This window comes from Centroberyx gerrardi, chromosome 17 (assembly GCF_048128805.1).
Source record: "Centroberyx gerrardi isolate f3 chromosome 17, fCenGer3.hap1.cur.20231027, whole genome shotgun sequence".
Taxonomy (NCBI): Eukaryota; Metazoa; Chordata; class Actinopteri; order Beryciformes; family Berycidae; genus Centroberyx; species Centroberyx gerrardi.
Window position 1 is genome coordinate 15,220,613 of NC_136013.1, and position 21,705 is coordinate 15,242,317.

Here is a 21,705-nt window from a genome sequence, read left to right on the forward strand (position 1 = left end):
GGAAAGTAATTAAATCAACATGTAGTATCAGTCAAAATTTAAAACCCAAGTCCAGTTGCCTTTTTTATTAAAGTTGAATTTAAGAAACATCTCACAAAAATATACAAAAAGAATATCTACAAATGATATTTACACTGGTGTAATGTAAATCAAAATATGCAGCAACACATTTTTTTCTGTAATCAGTCTTAATACAAGGAGCAAAATGTTTTGCACTTTTCATATTCCTCTTTGATAAAACATTCCATTTAAGCAATATATCTGATTACATAAAACATGAACTTACTCTTGAAAAAATAGTCACACCCTTCATATAAATGAAAACGTGACAATAATACACCATAGCAGCACACTGAAAAGTGACCAAAAGAGAAATGCAATAGCGTTGATAACTTAGCTCACAATCTGAACTGGGAACCTGATGCAGAACAGATCACTGCTGGTGTCGTCTCTCAGTTCCCACTCCACAACCAGCTTTATTTACAAATAAAATGAACAAGGGTCAGTGTCAGAGGAAGTGAATGAAGGCAAAAAGGGGAAAATAAGATTCTTCCCCTCCAAAGATGACGTAGGACAAAATTAGCATCTCAGTCAGCCCAGGGTAACTGCAGGTTTCAGAAAGCCAACTTTAAGACCTTTTTTTTTTTTTTTTTTTAAGACCAATTTAACAACCAAAAGCTGGCGAAACAGCCCATTGTAGATTGAATGTACAGGTAATGAAAGTTGTAAAGCCATAAATGGGCAGTTTAAGAAAAAGGACTCCGAAAACAAATGATTTAGAGACATGACGACCAATTATACAGGAGTTACACCAAAGTGAAATGCTGCTTATAAAGTATTTTTCCCCTATTCCCCTATGCATTACTTACAGAAGGATACTCAGCCTTCACAGGCAGTTGATTCACGTAGTGGTAGCTCTGCTGCGTCTGGATGGGACACTCGATTCCAGACTTGCAGCCGTCTTCGATGGGGATGGGGAAGGGGATGGGGACTCCAGCGATGACTCCATGCACCACGGCTTTGCTCGTCTTGCTCTCCACATCTGTAACAAACACACAGAGGACCAAAAGTTCCAATCTGCTTCAGAAATTAGCTGTTTATCTGTTGCTGGGATAAATATTTCTGAAGGATAAAGCCCACTCTGCTGCTGGTGAATGTCACATTGACACTGTAGGACTGTCCTTTGTGTAGCTGGCACGGTTGATGAGGACAAGGGCTAATGTCAACCTCGGATGCTTTGCCAACAGATGAGCCTGAGGAGCAAAATGGGAGAAGGCCATTGTCTTTTAAAGCCATGTTTAAAAAAAGTGCAGGGTGTAGACTTTGACATACTGCTACCACATCACTTGTGATCATGTATTCCAATTCCAACAGTGAGAGAAACACCACATTACACACAGGAGCTCCAATCTGCTGCTTCATGTCTTAACAGGTCAATTACAAACACAACTTTACCTACTGGTTTAAGGGATTTTTTTTCAGCACTGATTTGTAATGTATTTAAACAGAACAAAGACTACTTTGAGTTGGCCTGTGTGATTGGGTATCCAGTGCTTAGATTTGTCTTTGTATGTAAAAAATGTAAATAGACCATATCTATGAATATAAAGTGCTAAGCAATATTACCTTGTCTGTTCCATCTGGAATAAATCGCTGTGTTCATTCCAGATATTTATATTTTGTTTGTAAATCATTCCTGTTATTTGCATAAAATGTTATATTTCCTATGGTATCATGCCAGTGAGGTTATTTTGTTATATTTACAGACTTAACTGTACTTACATGAGGTACTTTCTGATTACATCAGAATGATGAGAGGGCAGCCAGGTAGTGATTGTTTTTTGGTCTTCACACTCTTACATGTAGTAGGGAAAGTAATTAAATCAACATGTAGTATCAGTCAAAATTTAAAACCCAAGTCCAGTTGCCTTTTTTATTAAAGTTGAATTTAAGAAACATCTCACAAAAATATACAAAAAGAATATCTACAAATGATATTTACACTGGTGTAATGTAAATCAAAATATGCAGCAACACATTTTTTTCTGTAATCAGTCTTAATACAAGGAGCAAAATGTTTTGCACTTTTCATATTTCCTCTTTGATAAAACATTCCATTTAAGCAATATATCTGATTACATAAGACATGAACTTACTCTTGAAAAAATAGTCACACCCTTCATATAAATGAAAACGTGACAATAATACACCATAGCAGCACACTGAAAAGTGACCAAAAGAGAAATGCAATAGCGTTGATAATTTAGCTCACAATCTGAACTGGGAACCTGATGCAGAACAGGTCACTGCTGGTGTCGTCTCTCAGTTCCCACTCCACAACCAGCTTTATTTACAAATAAAATGAACAAGGGTCAGTGTCAGAGGAAGTGAATGAAGGCAAAAAGGGGAAAATAAGATTCTTCCCCTCCAAAGATGACGTAGGACAAAATTAGCATCTCAGTCAGCCCAGGGTAACTGCAGGTTTCAGAAAGCCAACTTTAAGACCTTTTTTTTTTTTTTTTTTTTAAGACCAATTTAACAACCAAAAGCTGGCGAAACAGCCCATTGTAGATTGAATGTACAGGTAATGAAAGTTGTAAAGCCATAAATGGGCAGTTTAAGAAAAAGGACTCTCGAAAACAAATGATTTAGAGACATGAAGACCAATTATACAGGAGTTACACCAAAGTGAAATGCTGCTTATAAAGTATTTTTCCCCTATTCCCATCTCCTATTCCCCTATGCATTACTTACAGAAGGATACTCAGCCTTCACAGGCAGTTGATTCACGTAGTGGTAGCTCTGCTGCGTCTGGATGGGACACTCGATTCCAGACTTGCAGCCGTCTTCGATGGGGATGGGGAAGGGGATGGGGACTCCAGCGATGACTCCATGCACCACGGCTTTGCTCGTCTTGCTCTCCACATCTGTAACAAACACACAGAGGACCAAAGGTTCCAATCTGCTTCAGAAATTAACGGTTTATCTGTTGCTGGGATAAATATTTCTGAAGGATAAAGCCCACTCTGCTGCTGGTGAATGTCACATTGACACTGTAGGACTGTCCTTTGTGTAGCTGGCACGGTTGATGAGGACAAGGGCTAATGTCAACCTCGGATGCTTTGCCAACAGATGAGCCTGAGGAGCAAAATGGGAGAAGGCCATTGTCTTTTAAAGCCATGTTTAAAAAAAAGTGCAGGGTGTAGACTTTGACATACTGCTACCACATCACTTGTGATCATGTATTCCAATTCCAACAGTGAGAGAAACACCACATTACACACAGGAGCTCCAATCTGCTGCTTCATGTCTTAACAGGCCAATTACAAACACAACTTTACCTACTGGTTTAAGGGATTTTTTTTCAGCACTGATTTGTAATGTATTTAAACAGAACAAAGACTACTTTGAGGTGGCCTGTGTGATTGGGTATCCAGTGCTTAGATTTGTCTTTGTATGTAAAAAATGTAAATAGACCATATCTATGAATATAAAGTGCTAAGCAATATTACCTTGTCTGTTCCATCTGGAATAAATCGCTGTGTTCATTCCAGATATTTATATTTTGTTTGTAAATCATTCCTGTTATTTGCATAAATTGTTATATTTCCTATGGTATCATGCCAGTGAGGTTATTTTGTTATATTTACAGACTTAACTGTACTTACATGAGGTACTTTCTGATTACATCAGAATGATGAGAGGGCAGCCAGGTAGTGATTGTTTTTTGGTCTTCACACTCTTACATGTAGTAGGGAAAGTAATTAAATCAACATGTAGTATCAGTCAAAATTTAAAACCCAAGTCCAGTTGCCTTTTTTATTAAAGTTGAATTTAAGAAACATCTCACAAAAATATACAAAAAGAATATCTACAAATGATATTTACACTGGTGTAATGTAAATCAAAATATGCAGCAACACATTTTTTTCTGTAATCAGTCTTAATACAAGGAGCAAAATGTTTTGCACTTTTCATATTTTCTCTTTGATAAAACATTCCATTTAAGCAATATATCTGATTACATAAAACATGAACTTACTCTTGAAAAAATAGTCACACCCTTCATATAAATGAAAACGCGACAATAATACACCATAGCAGCACACTGAAAAGTGACCAAAAGAGAAATGCAACAGTGCATCGAAACATCAATTTACAGCTGTTCCTTTGTTTTTTGAGGGATTTGGTTAGATTGTCTTTCAGTAAGCCATGCATGCCCATTAACCACAAACAAATCCTCAAACAAGTATGCACACGTAACATGTCATGAGGGGGTTACTGCACAAGCTGAAAGGTCGCTACACACATGGTCACACACTGCTGAGGGAGGTTTGAGGTTCAACCAGTCAACAACACAATCACATAAACAAACCATAAATAAACCGTCAGGGTAACACAGTGACCAGGTCAGGTGTACAGTGCATAGTATGCTTTGGCATGCTGACATCCAGAACATAACAGTGGATGTTACATTCAGGAGGAAGGCCACAGGAGTTTAAATTACCAGTAAAAAATAATAAAATTAACCAAATGAGTACGTGATCAAAAAGTAAAAGAAATATGACAATACAAAAAAAGAATTAAACAAATCCAAACCCTCATACGTTAAACACTCATAGTAGATTAAGGCTAATTCAGTTTGCTACATGTCTTTAAAAATGGCATTTTCAGAAACACAAACTCATACCAACTGGCAAAACTGCCATTTTGGACATTTACACAGATACGTTCATACTAAAAAAATAATCCACCATTGAAATGATATGCGGATATTAGAGAGATGTGTGTTGGTGTGATGTATTCAGAGGGATTCTTTGCGGCAGCAGGGCTGTACGCCGACCACCTGTTGCGTTAACAATCAGGACTGCTGCTGCGATGAACGTGAGCCTTGCACATATGCATGCACCTAATGTTGAGGCAGTAAGTCAGATCGCCTCTTTCCTCGTCTACTAGCTGCCACGTCTGTCCTGCCCCGCCTTGACATGCATCCTTCAGCGGGTTCCTTTCTCTGGATAGCCATGCTGGGAAAAGCCTATGCAGCCTCTCGCACTCGTCGAGGCGGGATTGTCCGGGCGTGCTCCTCAGTGAGGGGCGTGGACACACCTCCACACGAAGAGGCTAGAGGGGACATGGAGGGAAGGACACATCCATTAACATCTGATAGTCATGTCCTTTGTAAAGTATCACAGTGCTACAGAGCCTCAGTCACAGTCATACCTTCTGTCGTCTCCACCGGCACTGATGACAAAGCGATCTCCATTTGAGAAGCGGACATTAGTCAAGTGAGCTGAATGGCCCAGAAAGCGTTTGTGTTTGGCCTAGAATAGATCAAAATTTGCATCATCAAAGTGGCTTTTTTCAAACGATAGTCAACAGATGCATGTGTCAAGTGGCATTGCAAATAGGTGATCGTAGTTATGTCATATCACAAGCACATTTATATTACATGTACACAAAAATAACAATGGCTATAGGATGTAGCTTTGCAGATGACATTAGTTCCAGTTGAAGCATGCTATATGGTCAGTTAACTCATCATTTAGTCATCTCATGCTTGTCCTCATCCTTTAATTTCATGTAGATTTGCTAAGCACAATATTAGCAATACAAGCATCTCTTAATGGAAAAGGATGCTGACCAATGGGCTTCTATCCCATCAGGACAAGAATGGCATACAGCATTTTTGGTAGGTTACAGGTTCAAATATGATAACTTTTTGTGTTAAGTATATAAAGAAAAGAGCTTAAGATCTCAGCTCAGCATACTGTGAATAGAAAACTTCCACATTTACAGTTATCCTATAGTTCAGTAAGTATTTTCATCAGGCTAATAGTAAGAGTGTAACCACAATGAATGTGTGATAAATCAAAAATATCGGCAAAGTAGCAACAATAACAACGGCAAAAATAACAAAAATATTATACAGTTATACTTACAAACTTCTCTGGACATGGAAAGTCAAACAGCTTTACCATTCCAAAGTCATCGCCTGTGACAATGTTGAGGCCCGAGTGGGACACACAGGCGCAGGTGACGTCTGCTTTGTCAGTGTTGCGGGACCAGATCCCTATGACCTCGTCCCCAAGGACACTGGACAGAGACAGAGAGAGATACTAGTCAATTGACATCTAATGCTAGGATTCAGCGATCCACCATGAACTCTGTATTACATTGTGCTGAGGCCCGAACGCAGCAGTCTCACCTCGTCCACGTGGCCCAGGTGATCCTGTCGATGTGGGACTGCTCTGTGACCTGCTTCCCAGACGGCACCTCATACACTAGCCGCTTATAAGCACCTGTAGAGATCTGTTTGAAGGCATTGGAGGTTACGAGTCATACTAAATTGGCTTAACTGCTTGAGCCAATAGACATGAGACATGATCTCTTACTAGCAGAGGTGTGACCAAGTCAACTTCGCTCGAGTCCCAAGTCAGTCTCAGGTCTTGAGGCACAAGTCCCAGGTCAAGTCCCAAGTCTAAATGTAGATTACCGAGTCAAGTCCATGTCAATAATCTCAAGTCTCAAGTCTGAACACCAAGTCAGAAGAGTCCACTATCAATTTAATATCTTAAAGAAAACAAAATATCTAGAACTTTTCAATGCAATATGGTTTTAATAGTATAAAGAGCATCATTAATTTGATTTCTATTATCAGTTTAAATTCAGTCATTCCATACAAATTCAGAAAACTTAAATTTAAATTCAGTCATCTGGTGGAACAAATCTCATCACTTTCAAAGTCATTTACACAACCAAAAGATCTTTTGTCAAGACTTTAGAAACCTTTTCAAGTCATCAAAGTCAAAGTCAAGTCCCAAGTCACCAGAACCCAAGTCAAGTCAGGTCTCAAGCAATTCAAATTGTGACTCGAGTCTGACTCCAAGTCCAAGTCATGTTACTTGAGTCCCCACCTCTGCTTACTAGAGAGTTGTTGTTTCTACCTGGACGTAAGTGCTGTCAGCAGAGAAGTCCATCTGCATGACAAAGCTGGGGATGTCCCTGCAGCAGTTGATGCGGTTAAGCTGCGGCCCGAGTGTCAGATCGTAGAAGTCAACTGCGCTCTCCGTGGAGCCTACAGCCAAGTAGCGAGAATCTGGACTGAACCTGTGTGGGAGAAATGCGGCGTTAAAAAGACTTGTGCTCTGTCAGGTTTACATACGCAGCATGGCTGAGTGTGGTACTCCGCTATCAATACCTAATATCCTGGATAGGGGAGCGCCGGTCTCTTTTTTTGCCCCAGATTTTGAGCGAGGCAACCAGGAGGATGATGAACTCTCCATTCTTCATGCCGATGGCCACCATGTCTCCCTCAGGACTGTAGCTGACGGTGCGCGCCGGATGGCCCAGGTTCACCTTATTCAGCATCTTCTGTTTCCCCACAACGCAGGGCAAAGTCATCGCATAATTGTTAGAAGCATAACTGAAGAAAAACATTTTGAAATTTCCGTTTTCCTGTCTTGATAAAGTGACAGTGAAATGGAAGTGCTGGGACGAGTCAAGATAGTTTGTTAGTGGGGGCTGGAGGTGACGGTGCTGACCTTCTCTGCGATGTCCCACAGGCGGACAGTGCCGTCCTCTGCAGCCGACAGGAACACGTCTCTTGAAGGATGGGTGCCTACGCCCCAGATAGGTCCGTCCATGTGTCCGTTCACCAGGATGTTGCACGCTGCGTTCTTCTCCCCTACTTCAATGATCTCTGCGTTCCTGGTCCCCACAAGGATTTTACCCTAACGCACGGCCGAGAAAAAAACGTGAGAATTCCAATAATGAGCTCCCTCATTTTATCAAGTATCATATTATTTGTAGCAACAGTGGTAATCTACCTTTCCTCTGCATACAGAGCGAACGCAGTCTATAATCTGTCCAGTTTCTAGTCGAAAGGCCCTGCAGCGCTTCAGCTCCTGGTCCCAGAGCTTCAGAGCGCCTCCCTCCTTGGATCTACGAAGAAAAACAAACACACAGTCCATTTCATATCTCATCTGATGCAAATCATAGCTTTCAGCCAATCATATCCTAAATGCCTAAAGCGATTCACCGAACACTATGCAGTTTGATTTGACTTTCATGCAGCCAATATGTGAATACCGAGAGCTTACAGTTCGATCTAGTACAGCAATGTAAGAGAGCAGGACTCACGGTCGCTCCTTGCCTCCGGTGACGATGAGGCCGTCTCTCAGTGTGGTGTACATGGTGAACACAGGGCCCGTATGAGCCTTGGCCACTATTCTTACTAGAATGTGTTCCTTCCACACACACACATCCCCACTAATGGTACCTGTAAATGTCAAGTTATTCTGAAAAGAAAACAAACCTGCACTAATCTAGTGACCTAAGAGGGCAGAGCAAGCATTTGCAAAAACAATTCACAGTTCATTCAAGCACAGTGTTTAAATTAGGGAACGGTGTCTGATGAGGAAAATATAACTTCAAATATAATCGGATATCACATAATGAGAGAAAATGAAATATGCAAGAACAGGAAAAATTTGAAATATTTAATAATGTTGATTGCCAGTTAGGATTAATCAGATATTTGACAGATGTTTAAAAGTGGGCTTGAAATAACGACACACAACAACAGTAACAGCTATATTGCATATCACATTGTATTATATATCAGGATTTTAAGGAAAGTGACTTACAGCTCCAAATGCCACAGAGAGCATGGTCTGCATCCGGGCGTCCTCTATGGAGCTCAGCACACCTTTCTTGCTGAGCAACGCCCGGCCAGCTAGCGTCCAGAAACGCACATGTTTGATCCCCACGGACACAAAGTGAGTGTCCGAGTCGGGACGAAACTCCGCCACAAAGATCCTCTGGGTGTGACCTATACGGCTGGCCACTTTGGCACCTTGGACACAAAGCAGAGGATGATGGATCAGTGAGTCTACTTATTGATTAGCCAGCACTAGGATGGCGAGACCGCAGACACACAAGAACAATTCAAAAGAGACTGACATTGGGCGGGCTAGAAACTGAACCTGTGACCTCTCAGTTGCAGGACAGTCTCTCTAACCCCCGGATTAAGGTCAAAGCGAAGGCAAAGGTGATTCGATTTTTTTCTATCTCACAAGATCAGCGCGTACCTTCCTGCCACTTCCAGATGGTGACTGTGTGTTCTGGGTCCAGGCCCACAGACAGCAGGAGTTTCCCTGTGGCACTGAAGCTGACAGAGCAAACCCCGCTGGAGTGGAAACAACGCAGCACCGACAGCGTCTGCTTGGTCATGGCGTCCCACACATGGATAGACGGAGACGTGGCTGGGCGAGAGAGAGGGCAAGGAGACGATGAGAATAAATTGTCTAAGTCTAAATACCATGAAAATCTGTCGCTTTCTTTCTTTCTTTCTTTCTTTCTTTCTTTCTTTCTTTCTCTCTTTCTTAAAGATTCTTATCCACAAATTTTGAACTCATGTCAAACCCCAGCCAAAGTTGTGAATTATATTATATTATAATTAAGTAGTTTATTGGATTTCTAGAATTTTCTGTTACAGATTAGAAGAGAAAAAAACTTGGCATTGACTTTTCTATTGGCATCAAAGGTATAGAGGTTACACATATATATATATATTTTTTTAATCACATTTTTGAGATGATCATGTGATGGAATCTGAAATAAATTCCAGAAATATTTTCAAACATGATACCCCAACATTCATGAAAACAAGCAAGTTTGTGTGAGGTGGAGACCTGTCCTAAACCAGACGACCACTAGATGGCAGCATGTTAAAAGAATACCTTGGGTTGAAACCACAGTCCATGGTTGAAACCCAAACAGATTTAGTGTTAACATTAGAGGCCATGAAAGACAATTTCACGCACATTATTATCTGTTTGTAAAAATAACATGTTTGTGCTTTGAAAACAATTTATTTCTTACCTGACATGTCACCAGTATCACCTGAAAAGCAGGAAAATGAGAGTGATTAATGCAGAAATCATTTGTTGCTTTTATGTATCTTACTGAGCAGAGGCTTCTACTATCTACAAAAAGCTGTACTTTTAAACATTTCAGGTTATTTCAGTTTATTTCATTTTCATTTTACAAAAAAAAAAATATTATTATATATTATTAATTATAAATTCTAAATATGTCAAATTGAATTTAATAATTTATCATTTTAATAAAGTGAATGTTACTATCAAATCCCCTCTTGCAGTTAATTTCTTTCGGAGCAAATAATTTTTTTAGCATGAGTACCTTTTGTAAAGTCCCTGTGAATAATAAGGCAAGCGGCATGCATGGCAATTCCACTACAATTCAACCATGAGAGATTGTGATTATGCAGGTTAGTGGCTTTAGAGCACAGATAAGAGCGGGGGAGGGGGATGGCTCCCTGTCATGTGCAGTAATCCGCCTGCACAGAGCACAACACAGAGGACAGGGGAGAGAAAACGAGGAGGCCGGTGACGCGTGAGGTCAACTTCTCACAAACATACCTACTTGGCCAGTTGCCACCACGTTGGGGAATTTGGGGTGTTGATTGATTGTTAGGCACAGAATGTCATCGCTATGTTCTACATAGAAACTTTGGCAGGCTGTAAGAAAACACACCCAGCCGCACACGCCGCAAACACACACACACACACACACACACACACACACACACACACATACAGAAATTGAAATGTATTTCATGTTAGCCATTCAGGGTAAATCAGTGCTTGGGGACGCTCACTGTTGTCTGTCCTACTCACAGGTCGTCAGGTTGAGGACGATGCCAACTGAGGCCGTGTGGTAGATGATATCCGCCCCCTCGTTCAGATAGTGCACGTTATTGCGGCAGTCATTGCCACGGTAACCAAACACCAGATCCAGCACCAGGTCCTGTGGGAGAGACAGGAAAGAACCGTCAGAAAGTCAGAAAGGTCAACGCCATGACGACTGGGATGTTTTGAGCCAGCTGCCATTTGAAGTACTTCATTATTCAATTACAGCATCATCAGAGTCCCCAGAGAGGCTGTCTGGACAGCATGAGCACACAGTGGCTTTAGCTGAAATAATTACATTAGAAACCAGCATTTTGTTCTTCTGACAGAGAGAGACCTGCTTGCTGATGATATGAAGTGCACCGTCTTGATGTATCTAATCATTTCTTGTTGTGTTTTGGTAAAGATAATGTCCTTGTTACCTCAATGGGCCTCTTCTTTTTCCCAACGTTGTTGGTCTGCAGCTTCTCTGGCTGCGGCAGCGCTCTGCTGACAGGAGGTCTGAAACACACAGCTGGGGTAAGAGGAGCGCCATGGAGCTACTTACAGTACTACTACTAATACTAATACTTCTACTACTACTACTACTACTACTACTACTACTACCACTACTACTACTACTACTACTACTACTGCTACCACTACTACTACTACTACTACTGCTACTACTATTACTGCTACTACTACTACTACTACTACTACTACTATTACTCCTACTACTACTACTAATAATAATGATAATACACTGTTTTCTATTCTTATTTTTAATCTGACTCTAGATATTGGAACACTGAATGGAGCTCTGTCCATAAAGAGTTAAAAGGGGACAGTCCATGAATTTCCACACATGTACAGCCAATGCACAGACGCTACAATGGACGTTTTATCTTAAAAGCCTAGAAAATCCATTCTGCACTAGCTACCATTAAAAATAGTTTTTCCATCGCAGAAGGAATGAAAAGAGCTAGGATGAAATGAAGGCATAGATACAGGCAGATGATAAAATGACAAATGATTTTTTAAAATGTCAAGGCTGCTTCTATCGCTAGGTTTTACAGGCAAATACTGAGTCTGTATTATCAGCGAGGCAATGAAAAGAATATGTTTGAATAAGATGACTGAGTGGGAACATGTCAATAGAGAGCAAAACTGGAATAGAAAAATGTACAATTACCCAAGGCAACAAAGAACCAACTATTAAAGAGATATGAAATAAAAAGCTCTGGAGCAGTGTCTGTAATTCCCACACATTTTCTCAGGCAGTCGATCAAAACGTTGTGATCAGCAGTATTGAAAACATCACTAAGGTTAAGTACAGTTACAATTTAACCTCTATCAGTATTGTGGCTTAAGAGTAAAGCAGTCTGTACTCTGGGGTGAACAAAAACCAGACTGTAAATGTTTAAGTCTCTTCCACTCATCAAATCAGTTAATACAGAACTTTCTCTAATTCTTTTGGAAGAAATGGGAGTTTAAAAATGGGTCCATAGTCACTAAGCCCATGAAGATAGAGATTTTAAGGAAGAGCTGGAAAAAAACAGTGACCAGAGAATAATAAAAGATGGAAAGACTGTATGGACAAACTGTTACCACGCCCTTCTTTAAGAGTCGAGGCAAGGACATGAAGACGATGTGACGTGGGAAACACTATGTAGTGTTTCAACAAGGCATGCCATATTTATATTTAACCTAAACCAATATCTAAATGAGTCAGTTTCCTATGTCCTCTCTAAATCAATAGGGGAAAACAATCCAAACTCACAACACAACAGGTATCTTACCTCGACCCTCTTCATGGCAGCAATAACAAAGGAAAAGCAAGTATTAGAAAAAGGTTTCTTATAGCGCTCGCTGCTGCCCCGCCGACTTACACAACACTTCAGCCACTGAGGACATGAAACATAGTAGTCAGTACCATGGTGTAACCATGACAACAACAGCCTGTCTCTATGACAACCACTGCCCCGTAGATGCTGTGTGGATGCTCGCACCACAGTCAAAAACCAATAAGCCAATCGATAAAGCCAGAATTGATAAAGCCAGAAACTGCTACATGTATTTTAATAATAGAAAAATTTGTGATCTATGCTCTTTCAGTTGAAGACATTCAGGTGTTTACAACAGGCAAGATACAGTCTTTCATTGAAAAGAATTTTAATATGAGGTTTTATTTTGAAGGCCATAGGCTGACCATGTGAGTTGGTTCAGCCTGATGTAGGTTTGTTTACCTTATCACCACAATTAAAACAGTTTAAAACTATGCCCTCACTATGCCCTCTTCTTAATCTTTAGTGCAAAATCAATAAACGTAAACATAAGAGCTTACCTGACCACCCCTTGTCTTCAAGTGGTATTAAAGAAGGAAGCAGGATAATGACAGATGGACAGCCATTAAAGAGAGAAGAAGAGCAGAGAAGGCAGGAAGTTATTTCAAAGGGAGAGAGACAGGACTGGAATTACACGCAGGAAAGAAAAGACAAGTTGACTGAAGAAGTCAGAGTGAAGTGGTTTGGCCTCAGATGCCTCGTTTTACTACGATTGGCTGAAACCCCTCAGCTCCAGATGTGGCCACTGGTCTGAGCCTGTGGAAAGCCTCTGCACAGCTCCATCAATGCGTACCTTTCATCCACAGAGGGCTCCTTCAGCTGCAGGTGGGGTTTGACGCCGGTCATGGGTCGCACGTTGGTGGATAAGGCCTTGATGGTGTAGTTGATCTCATTCTCCCTCGTCACATCACTGTCATAACCTGACGAATGACGGGAACCATAAAGAAACGGCTTTACCAATAGGGCGGTTTTGCGCCATATACCACATAACAACCTCAAAAGCAGCTCGCCTCTCACCTCCATCATCCTCGCTCTCGATGTCTGACTCCTCGCTGTCGCACTGCCGGATCTCCCGGTGGCCCTCGGCCTCGTGGGCCCAGATCATGAGGCACGTGTCTCCCCCGCCCACCGTCACCAAGAGGCTGTCGTCATGGGTCCATCGCACATTGGTAACATGTGTGCTGTGGGCAACGTAGCGTTTGAACTTTGCATACTTTCCCTGGGGGAGGAGGACAACATTTATTTAACACTTGTGACATTAACACAGAATTAACATAACATTAGCATAAACGCCAACGCCAACCTTAAGTCACGAGATATTCAAAGAGGATGAAACAGAGGATTATTCATTGTGTAAATATTGTGTTTGTCTTACCTTGACGGGGTATCTGAAGAGCTTGACATACCCCAGGTCGTCTCCTGTTGCTAGCACCTTTCTGTCGTTACTAAGGCAGGCAGCGGTCACCTCAGTCACCTCACTGATCACGGGCCAGATGCCTTCCACAGACGTTCCCAGGACGCACGTCCACGTGCTCCAGTCTATCTTCTCCACCTGACCGGGGCGAGCGGGAGAAGAGCGTGAGGAAGGGGAGGGAACGGTAAGGAGGTTGAATGCATCATGATAAGAGGAGACAGGAGAACGGAGGGAGGAGGAGAGGACATGAGCGGCTCCAGCGAGACATGACCCAGCGTCAGCCTTAACAGCATCTATCATCTCTAACCCTCATTTTCTTAATGCTCCCCTCCACTGTGCGCCGTGCAAGGTGTCTGAATGTCACACTGTATAAAGGGACCCTAAACACTATCCCATTTCCACTGCCATAATTAGAACGATACTGGTGAAAAGTGGGCCGTGTTAATGCTTCGCTGCCCTTCCCCGGGCCGTCTCCAGTCCCGGGGGAAAAATGTGGGCCAACAGCGCCACAACCACAGCACATCCTGTGCCGTTGCCCCTGCTTACCTCTGTAGCTGGGATAGTCTGCCTCTTGCCGCGAGGAGCCTCGAAAAATAACTGCTCTTTAGCACCAGTGTTGACTTGGAGTAGTTTTCCTGTGAATGAAAGAGCCCAGTGGGCCATGGTGTGTAATTGTTATTTCAGAGAGCCATATTGAATCCATAATCACCCACTCTAAACTGATTCTGCAGTAGTCTGATGCATATATCACTTCTTATAATTTGCAAGGATCCACTGAGGAGCAGCATAGCAATTGAGCGAATTTGTTTACCTCTCTTGTCCCAGTCCAGATGGGTAATATAGTTGAGGGAGCCTTTGCACACCCCGACCCGCTTGCTGCTCATCACGTTGTAAATGTCCACAAAGCTGTCTCCCGACGCTACCGCAAGATACTTCCCAGCACCTGAGCAAACACAGCAGAGAGAGCAGTGTTGCACAATCAATTTCACAGCAACAATTTGAGCCAGGGATCAATATAATAAAAGAAATGAGGAACAGTATGTTTTGTAATGAGCAGGAATTGAAAATTACTCTCTATGGTTGTTATTATTTTAACCAAATTCCAAAAAACAATTCTATATATGAATGTACATACTCCACAGTAAACTGCTGTATACAGTGACTTCTACTCTAAGGTGCAGGCTCTCAGGGACTCATGGGTGTTGGGTGGAGAAATAAGATCCCTTGCATTGTAGATTAAGGTTAAGTGTCGTGGCGAAAGAGAGTTTAGTTTCTTGCTCTCACTTTGTCCGCCCCCACTGTTTCTCATCCCTCTCTCGCTGTCTCTCTGTCTGGCCTTATTACAGAGAGCCATTAATTTGGGTCAGGCCTGCAGCAATATCTCCCCTACTCACAACGGGAGGGAAATGTGTATACCTGAAACTCCACTTCGGCACAGCATCCTACATAAACTCAGATAAGTTGAAGGGCATTGTTGATTTTAGAAGCCTAGTTTCTCCTCGGCTAGGATTTGAGGAGGGTTTTGCACTAGCGAGGAGATGGGGAGGCGAACCGCAGACCTGGAGAGAATCTGATATCGGAGATGATGTCCTTGCGGTGGTGGAAGGACACCAGGTCCTCCAAGGTGTCTGCGTTCACGATGAGGAAGCTGCCGTCGTTCAGGCCCACCGCCAGGGCCTTGCCGTCCGGGGAGAAGCAGCAGCAACGGCCCCCTGTGGAGGAAAAAGTGTCCGTTCAGCCGGGGGACCAACACACTTCCTATCAGGACGACTATGGAACAGAGAAAGAAAAAGAAAGGCTCCTCTCCCTGTTTGAATGGTGACTCACCTTTCCTGAGCTTGCGTACAGCCAGCATACAGTGGCTGGGGGAAAGGTCCCATATGCGCAGGGTTTTGTCATCGCTGACGGTGGCACAGAGAGGGAGATGGGGATGAGTGGCCAGGCCCCACACTTCACCCTCCATGTGACCCTGCAGGCACACACACACAACAGCAGCAAGATTTCATTCAGGGTTGGTCCATTCACTATCAGTCAATACAGGTCAAAGAAGGCTATTCAATTATTTTAAAAAGGCCAACAAAGAAAGGATAATCATAAAGAGGCATTTTCTTCAGCCCCCAACATGAAACATCATGTTGAATGGACATTGTAGGGGAAATATTTGCTATGGAAAAATTAACATTTATCCTGAGGACATCCTACATCACAAACAAAGAAGACACTGCCAACTCTTGAATAAAAATGGTTGAAATGTAGAAACAGTGCACTAGATATCTATGAAATATGTACTGTTTAATGTTAATTGTTAACTTTTGTACGATACAATTCCCAATAAAAAAAAAGAAAAAAAAAAAAGAAACATCATGTTGAACGATGTATAACACTATATTCTTGTGTTATTGAATGCAGGTAATATTCCTTAGTTTCCCATGCACTCCTTTCTGCTGTGCAGCTGGACACAATATCATAAGCTTTCAGGAAACTTTATCAACTTCACAACAATTCATTAACACCCGCCTACTCTCTTTTTTCTTTTTGTTTTCCCTTTCCCTGCAGCAAGTGGACTTGACCAAAACTGCAGTGTGTATGCCCCATATCATAACTCCCCACTCTCCTCTTACCAATGCATGGGCATGCCTGATATGTACCAATGGAGATGCTTACATATAGCCTTTTACCTATTAGCATATCATAAAAATCTGTAAAACGGACGAGTGCGGAGAACTCTTGGTTCTTGGCTCCCACCAACTGACTCCCTCCATAAGAATTTGCTCATATATTTTAAAGCATTTCAAAAGGGCAATCAATAACATTAGCTCTGTCCGTCTACAATCGGGGAGCCTGGGGGAAATTGCAGGACCACTTAACTAAATTAACAATCTACCACTGAGCAGCAGTAATTCATCACCGTTTACAGCCATCTCCTTGGTGATTCTGCAGTGTTGTGTAAGAAAGAGGGAAGTGGTGCTATAACGACATTAAGAGACACAGGACAGCTCCGCTCACTGTGAGCCAGTCATTCAGTGCATCTGCAGCCTTTCAAATCCTAACTAGCCTGGAAAAATCCTCACCCCCACCATTAATGTCACCTCACAGGAGCCGACCTAACAATGCTGCAAAAAGCTGGCTTCACCATGACCGCCCTGCCTGACTTAGTGAAGCACAGCTGGTGTTTCATGTACTGTATATTATTCGATTTGTGACAAGTATTTGGGTTAATTTAATGCTCAATGTGCTGAGTGCGGCGCTCTCACCTGGACCAGCAGAGTGATGGGGCCGCTTTTGTCCACCTCCAAGATCTCGCCGTTCTTGGTCCCCACTAGGATATGGCCGTGGCCCAGCGATATGGCACGAATAGAGGGGTTGTCCTCTAAGAGCAACCCTACAGAGTCAGTGAATTATAGCACCAAGTCAGACCTTCACTTGAACCGGGACACGGGAGGCAATCTTCATTACAGCTAAAAGCATTGAATGTTTTTAATGGATTTGCATTAGACGATTTTATCGGCTCTCCAGAGCTACAGGACTAGAAGATTGAATCTAGGACAGTGGGCGAGAGAAGGATGACCTTTTACCTTTGGAGCCTGGAGCTAGGACTGCTCTCTTGATGGCGTAGGTCTTGAGGCATCTCTCGAACGTGTCGTCCCACAGAGCAACTATACCGTCCTTACCTCCAGTCACAAATCCCTACAGGGTCAGACAACGTGATGACACATTTAAACCTGCAATCATCATCTGACAGAGCAAATTTCAGCCTATACACCACTCACTATAAAAGAGGCAGCTAGACAAAGAGCAAGACAGAAAAATGCACTGTAGATAGGGATGGGCAATAATTCAATATTATCGATTATTGTCTTCCAATAGAGTCATACCGTGATGAAATAATGATATTGAGTTATCGTGATACACAATATCTGGTGTCTAAATTAATGATAAAAAGCAAATACTAAAATCACTGACAAAATGAGATCTGAAACAAATTAGGGAATCTTATTTGAAAATTACAGAATTTCATTGTACTTTATATTACCATGCAGTTTAATGAGATAAACAACAATTTGATTATTTAACTTGTGACTTTGCATATGTTAGCAGATATTGTTATATATCTGTAACAACATAATTTCTCATGGTTATCGTGATATAAATTTTGTCCTTATCGCCCAGCCCTAACTGTAGAGACTGATAACAAGGGAGTGAAATGGGATTTCAAATATTTTTGAAATGTCAAAACATGTTCTCACTGGCCAGTGCATGAACCCTTTCCCCTGCGGTACCTTTTCTAGTGCGTGCATACTGAAAACGGGGCCGTCGTGGGCCTTGACCGTCTTCATCAGGAACATGTCTCTCCAGATACAAATGTCTCCTGTGCACGTGCCTGAAAACACCATCTCCTCCGTCCAGCCGTACACGGCGCACATCATAGTCTCTGTCTTCCCCATGTTCCCTTTGCGCCCAATCAGACCACCACCTAAGAGACAAAATGGAAAATCAACTTATACTAAATTATATCACAACTAAGACAGGTTTGTCCTTAATAAAGTGCAACGTAGCCGGGGGTCTTACCAGCTTTATGCCAGAACTTCATATGTTTCACTCCGGCTGTGATGAGCTTGTCAGGCATGTAGGGATTTATTTTGACAACAAATATCTTGTCCTTGCTTCCCCTGAAAATCAATTTGCATATCACAAAAAATCCATGAAAAAATCATACATTTGACATATAAAGAGAAAGAAAAGCAGTTGGCCCAGCATTAAAACCACATAGGAGAAAGGCTGCGGCCTTTTGTATCTGTCTCCCTGTTTGGCCTGCTGACTGCTTTACACAGTATGAACAATAAGGATCAGTGGCTGTTCCCTGCCCGATGCGATGGAGCGTACCTGACACTCCAAGTTCTCTAATCGTTGCCCTTTGTGCTGCTGCCTCACTGAGCCTCGGTGAAGCTACGGCAACATTATACCCCCCCTCCCCCCTCCCCCATCTCTCTCTTACTCACCCCTAGCTCACCCTTTCCCTGCCCTCTGCCCCACTCGCTGCATTTCCATCCCCCTCCCTCACTCTGCCCCTCCCTTCCTTCACCCTCGCTCGTACACACGCACGCTTCTCCTCTCCCAGCTGAGGACAAGGCAGTGCGGTGTACAAGGCAAGCTCTGTCAGGCCCCATTTCCCTCTGCCCGCCTCACTGCTCTGCCCACCAGGGTCTGCAAAGAAGATTAGTGCAGCTCCAAGCTGTCCCCGAGCTGCGATGGGAGCCCGGCACACAACAGCACGCAGGAGAGCAGCCTGCATGCACTGCTCCAACTAGCCAGGGGGCATTTCAATGGAGTAGGTACTAAATATGAACATGAACAGTGGGCCGAGGAAGAAAGCCAGATATTTGGAGGTCTGCAGGTTTTCCAGACAGATACTTCTTTTTGTTTCTAGGTTATATGACTTTACCTTGCATGAAATTGAAAATATACCATTATGTTCCTCACAAACAAATGCTTCTCATGCACTGCAGCAATATAAGTCTGGTAAGGTAATCCACTTGCATCTAGTGTGCAAGTCTGGTGTGCTCCATATCTGGTCACACGTATCATTTACATCATGTATCAAACAGCCCAAGCTCACCAGTAATTCTCATTTATTATGGATCTACAACTGGAGCCCTGGGGCAAACCCTTACTCTAACCATTCAAACCTTGGCAGGGTTAAGTGTTCTCTGCTCAGAGAGGAGCCGCCTCGTAATCTGCAAGGCAATTCCCCCCTCTCTCTCCTCTCCTCCATCAATCACACTGCAGACCCGAAACAGCGCAGTGGGTTCAATTTGGCCCCTCATCTATAAATGTCCATATTTAAAGTGGAGGTGCTCAAACCATCTTTAGAATTAATGGCAGGGTTTGTCAAAGCTCATGCTCTTGTTATTGTGCCGCCCCTCCTGATGTGGCGACAGCTGCTGCTGGGTGGTGACAGGCTGATCCGCAGCCACGTAAAGACTGTAATAACTGTACTAACCGTATGGCTGAGAGCTTCTCCCCCTTCCTCCAGTCCCACAGCACAATGGTGTGATTGTCATCCAGGCCCACCGAGGCCAGCCGTTTGCCATCCGCTGTGGAGGGAAAACCGAAAATGGCGCCGTTTAATAAAGTACTGACAAAGCCGACTCCTGATTTGCTTCAGTGAAGTTCGGCCCTTGTTAGCAACATTAAAGCAGTCTGGTGGGTTTGATCCTTGGCAGGTAGTTCCCTGATATTGACACAGGGATAACTGCTCTGCCTCTGTTTGGGCCCAATTAAAGGAAGCCAGATGAGTGGCTCCACCTTGATGCTGTCAGACTGCCACCACAAAAAGACAGTAGAAACAGGATTTTTCATTGTTGCTTGTTAAATTGGCTCCCTTGTGAACTTGCCCATATCCTTTGTGGGGAGAGAAGTCTTTTTTTTTTGATTCAGCTCTGACTGAAAGATCTCAAGGAGCAATTGTAAATATATTCATAAATATGTTCTCTTGAAATGGATGGTAGAAAACAGCGTCGGGTGTTACCTGAGAAGTCCAGCGCACACACTCCGAGCTGGTGGAAACCTTTCAACACCGACATGGGTTTCAGCATCTCTGTGTCCCATATGTGGATGGAGGAATCTCGGCCGACCTGGACAGAAAACAAAACATTCAAAGTCCTAACGCAATCTGTCGAATTAAATCCATTTCCACTTTACAACAACAGAATCTTGAGGCCTATAAACACGCATTGGCAATGACTCTCCAGTTCACGAGGGCCTCCTTGAACTCTATCCTCGGACCTGGGGGGCCAAGAGCCACTAAAACCAGCCGCTGAATATTTCATGCTGGCAGCTACCTGGCCTGTTGCTACAAAGTCCTTGAGGGGGTGGATCGCCAGGCAGAGGATGTCGTCGTCGTGGCCCATGTAGAAACGCTGGGTATTCTGCTGTCGGTTGTAGACAACACCGACCGCAGCTACATGGTAGACTATCTCCCCTGTCTGGGTGTAGAACAGGTTGCTCCTGCAGTCGTAGCCTCTGTAGCTACAAGCCAAAAAAACAAGTGGAATGACGTTTGAAAAGAAAACACAAGGACAATATGAAGGGCTTCATTCAAAAGTGCTGTATCTCCATCTTGGAAAGATTTGTCTACCGGAAATTCATCAGTCAGTATTTCCAAAACACAGATGATTCTATCCTCAAAACAGCTGTTTTCTAAGCACTGGTCTTAAGATGACTTGTGGTGGATATCTCATTTGGAATGAAACTCTTCATGTGTTAGCTGTTCTGTGTTTGCCGTGTGTTTGGACTTGGTTTAGAGATTTTCATATTCACTGTGCTACAGACTCACCCGTGAATGAAGTGCAGCTTCACCCCGCTCCCCGGTGCTCGCTCTCTCTTCTTCATGGCCAGCGCTCGGTGCTTCTCTTTGCACTGCTCTTTGAGCTGAGGTAGATCTTCTTTATAAACCTGAGCATGTGTAGACAAGTGGGTTTTATAAAGTCTTAACCATTCTCTGTTAAACTAAATCCCGATTATGCCAATGCAAACTGAAATATGATTTGGAGAGGGGAACATCTTTGATTTCATTACAGACCTGTCGTCTATATGTGAGCTGCGTCTCCTGCTCGATTTCTGAGTCCATCTCAGGTACGTCTGACTGATCAGAGTCTGACTCTTCACTGTTGGAGTCCGCCAAGGTCTCTGCAGGTGGAAAGAAGGTTGCATCAGACCCCACCTGTAAAATCCGTCCCTGCCTCTACATCAG

General features: G+C 42.9%; 3 protein-coding genes across 7 annotated transcripts in view; all 3 read right to left on the bottom strand.

Moving 5' to 3' along the window:
- Window positions 1–393: 393 nt before the first annotated feature.
- Window positions 394–1,311, bottom strand: LOC144542554 (NPC intracellular cholesterol transporter 2-like). Its single transcript, XM_078289567.1, has 3 exons — window positions 1,146–1,311; window positions 871–1,042; window positions 394–481 (listed from the first exon to the last, which is right to left on the bottom strand). Exons 1-3 carry the CDS (start codon window positions 1,294–1,296, stop codon window positions 394–396), a joined length of 411 nt encoding a protein of 136 aa, XP_078145693.1. The 5' UTR covers window positions 1,297–1,311.
- A 945-nt stretch (window positions 1,312–2,256) lies between these two features.
- LOC139930896 (NPC intracellular cholesterol transporter 2-like) lies at window positions 2,257–3,181 on the bottom strand. Its single transcript, XM_071924225.2, has 3 exons — window positions 3,031–3,181; window positions 2,755–2,927; window positions 2,257–2,344 (listed from the first exon to the last, which is right to left on the bottom strand). The coding sequence occupies exons 1-3, from the start codon at window positions 3,179–3,181 to the stop codon at window positions 2,264–2,266; spliced, it is 405 nt and encodes a 134-aa protein (XP_071780326.2). The 3' UTR covers window positions 2,257–2,263.
- A 917-nt stretch (window positions 3,182–4,098) lies between these two features.
- Window positions 4,099–21,705, bottom strand: part of eml5 (EMAP like 5) — a 36,680-nt gene continuing 19,073 nt past the window's right edge. Inside the window, exons 12-44 of one of the 5 annotated variants that reach the window (XM_071924160.2) lie at window positions 21,535–21,641; window positions 21,289–21,407; window positions 20,795–20,981; window positions 20,482–20,587; window positions 19,954–20,047; window positions 18,522–18,622; window positions 18,233–18,426; window positions 17,528–17,639; window positions 17,207–17,334; window positions 15,780–15,921; window positions 15,512–15,664; window positions 14,764–14,895; window positions 14,499–14,587; window positions 13,914–14,090; window positions 13,556–13,757; window positions 13,332–13,458; window positions 13,039–13,053; window positions 12,494–12,502; window positions 11,135–11,213; window positions 10,701–10,830; window positions 10,443–10,541; window positions 9,883–9,903; window positions 9,090–9,263; window positions 8,646–8,854; window positions 8,140–8,297; window positions 7,827–7,941; window positions 7,542–7,730; window positions 7,199–7,371; window positions 6,945–7,107; window positions 6,206–6,309; window positions 5,940–6,093; window positions 5,221–5,321; window positions 4,099–5,121 (exon numbers count right to left, since the gene is read on the bottom strand). In XM_071924160.2, coding sequence (XP_071780261.1) covers window positions 5,085–5,121; window positions 5,221–5,321; window positions 5,940–6,093; window positions 6,206–6,309; window positions 6,945–7,107; window positions 7,199–7,371; window positions 7,542–7,730; window positions 7,827–7,941; window positions 8,140–8,297; window positions 8,646–8,854; window positions 9,090–9,263; window positions 9,883–9,903; window positions 10,443–10,541; window positions 10,701–10,830; window positions 11,135–11,213; window positions 12,494–12,502; window positions 13,039–13,053; window positions 13,332–13,458; window positions 13,556–13,757; window positions 13,914–14,090; window positions 14,499–14,587; window positions 14,764–14,895; window positions 15,512–15,664; window positions 15,780–15,921; window positions 17,207–17,334; window positions 17,528–17,639; window positions 18,233–18,426; window positions 18,522–18,622; window positions 19,954–20,047; window positions 20,482–20,587; window positions 20,795–20,981; window positions 21,289–21,407; window positions 21,535–21,641 — 4,100 coding nt within the window. In that variant the 3' untranslated portion in view covers window positions 4,099–5,084. Of the gene's footprint in view, window positions 5,122–5,220; window positions 5,322–5,939; window positions 6,094–6,205; window positions 6,310–6,944; window positions 7,108–7,198; window positions 7,372–7,541; window positions 7,731–7,826; window positions 7,942–8,139; window positions 8,298–8,645; window positions 8,855–9,089; window positions 9,306–9,882; window positions 9,904–10,442; window positions 10,542–10,700; window positions 10,831–11,134; window positions 11,214–12,493; window positions 12,503–13,038; window positions 13,054–13,331; window positions 13,459–13,555; window positions 13,758–13,913; window positions 14,091–14,498; window positions 14,588–14,763; window positions 14,896–15,511; window positions 15,665–15,779; window positions 15,922–17,206; window positions 17,335–17,527; window positions 17,640–18,232; window positions 18,427–18,521; window positions 18,623–19,953; window positions 20,048–20,481; window positions 20,588–20,794; window positions 20,982–21,288; window positions 21,408–21,534; window positions 21,642–21,705 lie in introns of all 5 variants that reach the window. The other 4 variants (XM_071924159.2, XM_071924157.2, XM_071924155.2 and 1 more) reach the window with 4 other exon arrangements.